At 30.8% G+C, this 5,785-nt stretch overlaps 1 protein-coding gene across 1 annotated transcript; it reads right to left on the reverse strand.

Annotated features, from left to right (window-relative positions):
- Positions 1-4,355: 4,355 nt before the first annotated feature.
- On the reverse strand, positions 4,356-5,785 carry LOC21392100 (protein CASPARIAN STRIP INTEGRITY FACTOR 1). Its single transcript, XM_010107046.2, has 3 exons — positions 5,632-5,785; positions 4,921-4,982; positions 4,356-4,496 (listed from the first exon to the last, which is right to left on the reverse strand). The coding sequence occupies exons 1-3, from the start codon at positions 5,708-5,710 to the stop codon at positions 4,356-4,358; spliced, it is 282 nt and encodes a 93-aa protein (XP_010105348.1). The 5' UTR covers positions 5,711-5,785.

Below are 5,785 nucleotides of genomic sequence, written 5' to 3' on the forward strand. Positions count from 1 at the left end.
CGGCGACATTGAATCGCCCTCCTAAAGGAGAGTGTCCTTGCCGGATCAATAACAAGGTTGGCTTCCTAGAGATAGGATTTCAGGATGTATTTTCAAATTGACTGCCCAAAGGTAGCAATCTGGAGTTAAGTCTATGGGATTTGAAACGGTGGTTTACACTCATGAAGATATAATCAAAGTTTGTTGGTTATATTTTGACTAAAATAACGGTAGTTAATAAATATGAAAATATGAGATATTTTGAGTATGTTTATTAACTGAGAGGAGTCTTGGTTCAATTTGTAAATAATTTGACTACCCAAAGGTACACTTTATTTGTGGTAAATTGGATTATCGTTGGCACCTAAAATTAAAACATGATTATGTATTTTTTCATGTGCATCATGCATCATATTTAATTGTGCCTAAATTCACATGTTTTGATATTCATGCACATAAATTGATTAGATGAATATTATACTTATTTCCAGCAATATGTCAAATCCTAAAATCTCACTACATGAAACTGAAACACTGACTAGAGATAAACTGTGCAAAGTGGTAAAGTAACATAAACAACTTACAGTCATGTGATGAATATAAGTTTGTCCCAAATGGAGGATTGTCCTCCTGTCCCTAACAAAACCACTGTAGCTAACTATTAGCTAGGGTTGTGCGTGGTAATTCACAAGAAGCCTGAAGGCATGGAGACAGCTTATGAGATAATGCAGTCATCAGATACCGTATCTAAAAATCCATAAAACAAAAGGATTGGCTAAATATTGTAAGGGCATGAATAAAAGACAAAAGGAAAGTCATTTCCACTAAAATAAAGGAAAAGAATCAAGCAAATATGATTTACTAGTTCTAAAAACATGTTTAGTAAAAAGGGTGATTCCTTATTCCTGGATAGTAGATTCGGGAGTTGTTGCTCATGTTTATTTTCTTTATTAAGTCTTAGTTCTTACAAAGAAATTGTTTCCCGAAATAAAGAAAGGAACTCAAACAAATATGATTTGCTAGTTCTAAAAACATGTTTTAGTAAAAGGGTGATTCCGTATCCTGAATAGTTGATTCAGGAATAACTAATCATGTTTGTTTTCTTTATTAAGTTTTAGCCCACAAAAAATGGTGCCGCTTGTTGCATTAATTCCTAAAAATTGTATATTAAGTTTAGATTGCAAAACAAAAATAAAATGTAAATTTTTGACCCATCCCGGCCCCTGGGCGCCCCACTATGCAGGTCGAGGGCTTTTTGACAGCGTGTTACTTTTTTTGTCATTTTTTGACACCATTTTATGTAGGCGTTCCAAGAAAAATGTAAGAATCGTGTATGCAAAATTTCATAATTTTTTGACGTTACTTTTATTTTATTTTATTTTTTAACGTGACAAAATAAAGAAAATCATAACAAATAGAATGTTCTTCAAAACATGGTGCCGCTTATTGCATTAATTCCTAAAAATCTTATACTAATTTTAGAAGGCAAAAAATAAATAAAAATGTAAATTTTTTACCCATCTCGGCCCCTGGGCGCCCAAGTACGCGGGCTGGGCGTTTTTGACAATGTTTTAATTTTTTTGTCATTTTTTGAGGCCTTTTTTTTGCGGACATACCCAGAAAAATGTAAGGATCGTGTTTGCAAAATTTCATAACTTTTTTAGGTCAATTTTATTTTATTTTATTTTTTAAAAATAAAAAAAAAGAAAAACATAAAAAAATAGAATATTCATCAAAATATGCTGCCGCTTATTGCATTAATTCCTAAAAATTGTATACTAATTTTAGAATGCAAAAAATAAATAGAAATAAGAATTTTTTGCCCATCCCGGCCCTTGGGCACCCTACTACACAGGCTGGGGGCTTTTTGACAGCGTTTTAATTTTTTTTGTCATTTTTTGAGGCCATTTTTTGTGAGCATGCCCGGAAAAATGTAAGGATAGTGTATGTAAAATTTTATAATTTTTTTACGTCAATTTTATTTTATTCTATTTTTTAAAGACGAAAAATAAAGAAAAACATTGAAAACATAATATTCATCAAAAAATTGTGCCGCTTATTGTATTAATTCCTAAAAATTGTATATTAATTTTAGAATGTAAAGCATAAATAAAAATGTAAATTTTTGACCCATCCCGGCCCCTGGGCACCCCACTACGCGAGCTGGGGGCTTTTTAACAACATTTTATTTTTTTTGTCATTTTAGGCCATTTTTTGCGGGCATGCCCAAAAAAATGTAATGATCGTGTCTGCAAAATTTTATAATTTTTTTAAGTCTATTTTATTTTATTTTATTTTTCAAAGACGAAAAAATAAAGAAAATCATAAAAAATAGAATATTCATAAAAAAAAGTGCCGCTTGTTGAATTAATTCCTAAAAATTGTATATTAATTTTAGAATGTAAAACATAAATAAAAATGTAAATTTTTTACCCATCCCAGCCCCTAGGCGCCCCACTACGCGGGTCGGGGGCTTTCTGAGAGCATGTTACTTTTTTTCGTCATTTTTTAGGCCATTTTTTGCGGGAATGCCCAGAAAAATGTAAGAATCATGTATGCAAAATTTCATAATTTTTTGACGTCAATCTTATTTTATTTTATGTTTTAAATATGAAAAATAAAGAAAAACATAATATTCATCAAAAAATGGTGCCGCTTATTGCATTAATTCTTAAAAATCGTATATTAATTTTAAAATGTAAAACATAAATAAAAATGTAAATTTTTGATCTATTTTAGCCCCCGGCACCCCACTACACGGGCTGGGGCTTTGACAAATTTCATTTCTACTGTCATTATTATATTGAAGTTTTCATTACAATAAAGATGTTTATCGGCGTAAATACCTCTTTTAATTAACATGAATGGTGAACATTTATAGGAACCAATGACTTGATAAAATACAATTGATTTAAAATACAACAAAATAAGTTAAAAAAAAATTTTCTATCTTTCGTTTTATATCTTTTTCCTGCTTTTTTTGTTTTTATTTCTTTTATGTCCTTTATTTTCTTCTTTCTTTTTTTTCTTAAAATCAATTTACATAACCGTCATTTTAAATGTTCGCGCGCGTTAAAGACTAGTGTTATGTGATAAATATCTAAATAAGTTTCTACTCAGCTGTAGAATAACTCAGCTTAAGAGCTTGATTGTTGGAGTGAAAAATGAAAGGAGAAAAAGTGTGAGAGAATTAGTAGAAGGATTTTCTACTTAATGATTGTTTAGTAAGAGAAGAAAGAGGAAGAAAATTGCTTGGCTGAAGGGATGTAAACCCCAACTTTAATCTCTTAATTAATATTAAGACATTAGATGATGGAATCCATACCAAACAGGAAAATAGAACGGTTAAGAGTTTTGCCAAATGAATTAGTAAACGAAGTGACCTATAGTACTTTATACCGCAAAATGTATATATATATATATATATTTGGCTTAAAGCCTTACGTGGAGCATGCTGCAAATTAAGCATGCACTACCTTTGTGGGGATACCATAATAAGGTTTTGCAACATAACTTTCCCGATTCCCAGCACTCAATTATATGCATATTTGCAATATTCTTATTCATATGTTGTGTTCTTAATTTATTTCCAAAATCTTGAAAGAGTAGAATACGGAAGAATATTTGAAAGAATATTACAACGTACTTTTTTGCTTTATTTGATTCATAGCCATATATTCTCGAGGACCAACTTTTATGATTTGTTGTGCCGCAATTCTCCGAGCGGCAGGGTCCATGGGAATCCGCACCGATCAAGATGAAAATGGGGATAAAGTTTTAGGGACGGAGCGGAAACGGGAAAGCACTCCCCGTCACGATATACATATATAATTTTGTAATAGTAATAAATTTGAATTAAATATTTAGGTTGAATTTCTAATTTAGTTTATAATATTATTGAAATTTTCCTTCATAATAAACATCATGGCAGGGATTAGTGTAAGTATTGGCAGGTCCCCCAACGAGTACTCTTTGACTCCGTCCTCACCCATTTTTTAATATATGTTAGGAATTAAACCCTAGTCCCTAATAATCAATAATAAACGGAAAAAAAAAAAAAAACAAAACAAAAAACCGGTTAAACAGAGCACGCATAAAGTTTATAAAAAATTAGGGCTGACGAATACCTGTGCAAAAATGCACAAATACTCATAATATTAGGGGTTCAAAACTTAATATATATATATATATATATATATGCATGCATTCCCACAATATATACTAATACAAACTATTTTGGATATTTAAGTTCGTTTATTGATCATCATATTCTACAAAAGTACTCAGAGACTGACAACCAGCTCCTATGTGCATATGTATATATTTATATATATATATATATAATACATATAATATACTGATCGTGATGAGCATGATCAGTTGGGAATGAGCTTGAAAGGAGGCTTAACAAGAGCTGGTGCTGGGTCGTATTTTCCATAGTCTTTGGTGTTAGCCCTCAGAAGCCTTTCATGAACTATGGCAATTTCCTTGTGGTTCATTGGCTTCCTTAACATTTCCTACCACACAAACAAATAACTTGAAATGTTACAATACCATTATTTCTGTCCAGAGTTTCCTTTTTTCTTTTTTTTCTTTCTGCTTTTAAATGGACCAGAATAATCTACAAGAAACAAACGAGCTAGCATATTTATTCATAATGATGAGTACAAAAGATTTCCATTAAAAAATATACATAATATTCCTGAAAAGAAGAAGAAATTAAACAATACGAGAGGTTTTGATGATGATTAATGGTTGAAACTGTTTAATCTGTTTATATATATATATATATATATATATATATGTGTGTGTGTGTGTGTGTGTGTGTGTTGATTTAATAGGAAGATTAAAACCTTAATCAACTAATAAGAAGAAGGAAAAAAAAAAGTTAGCTAATAAGGATGGGCACTTTTTTATTATTATTATTAATAAACTACAAACCTCATCAAGAGTTGCATCCACTGCTTTAGAAAACTTGTTTGCCGAGTTAATCAACTGTCTACCTACAAGTTCAAGGCAATTCAAGCTGTGTTTATATATACACTCTATACAAACATTATAAACCAAAAAAAAAAAATCAACAATATTTATGCATGGCTATATGGCGTGTATAGTATATATATAGGCAAGCAAAAGGAAAATATATGCGTAACTAGCCAGCTAGAGTATTTATAGAGGATATTTTACCTTATTTTGTGATCATACACTTTGCACTATTAGAAGCTTAAACTTAGTAAAGAAAATAAGTGCAGTTTCCATATATATATATATATATATATATAACTTTAACTAGCTCTTAGAAATATCAATTAATTAATTTTCTTAAGCGTGTCATTGAACTATGATTATAAGCTGGTTTCTGTAAGTGCATAATGCTTATAGATTATACTTATAAACAATGGTCTTTGAGTTATTTCATTCTGATAAATTATGACTAACTTGAAGCCAAAGAATAATTTCAGTACTTTTCCCTATTCTATATATCTATATATAATACATATGCACATATACATGCACATGCAGAAGCATGTTTTGGGCCTTTTACTATATAGTGAAAGTTCTGACAATGTGAGTGCCATATCGTTATGCATTAAAAGCTGCAACAAAGAAGAGAGAGAGGGGGAGAGAGAGAGATAAAAGGACGACATAAACCTGCCAGAGAAGTTGATAAAAGTGATCCTGCAATGAGGAGAAAGAGGAGACCGATCTTCTTCACAACCATGCGGCCCATTATTTCGTGTTTCAAAGCACACGTACTACACTTTTGTATATATCTGCCTTATATTTAGCTATATATATCTCTTTA

The sequence above is a fragment of the Morus notabilis genome, unplaced genomic scaffold (genome assembly GCF_000414095.1).
Source record: "Morus notabilis unplaced genomic scaffold, ASM41409v2 Scaffold326, whole genome shotgun sequence".
Classification (NCBI taxonomy): Eukaryota; Viridiplantae; Streptophyta; class Magnoliopsida; order Rosales; family Moraceae; genus Morus; species Morus notabilis.

What these genes read in the sequence shown, in the direction of transcription:
- LOC21392100 (XM_010107046.2), bottom strand. Translation starts at nt 5,710, where the DNA reads ATGGGCCGCATGGTTGTGAAGAAGATCGGTCTCCTCTTTCTCCTCATT. An exon ending in TTTATCAACTTCTCTGGCAG is followed by an intron (nt 4,983 to 5,631) that starts GTTTATGTCGTC and finishes TTGAACTTGTAG; the next exon opens with GTAGACAGTTGATTAACTCG. An exon ending in TGGATGCAACTCTTGATGAG is followed by an intron (nt 4,497 to 4,920) that starts GTTTGTAGTTTA and finishes TTTGTGTGGTAG; the next exon opens with GAAATGTTAAGGAAGCCAAT.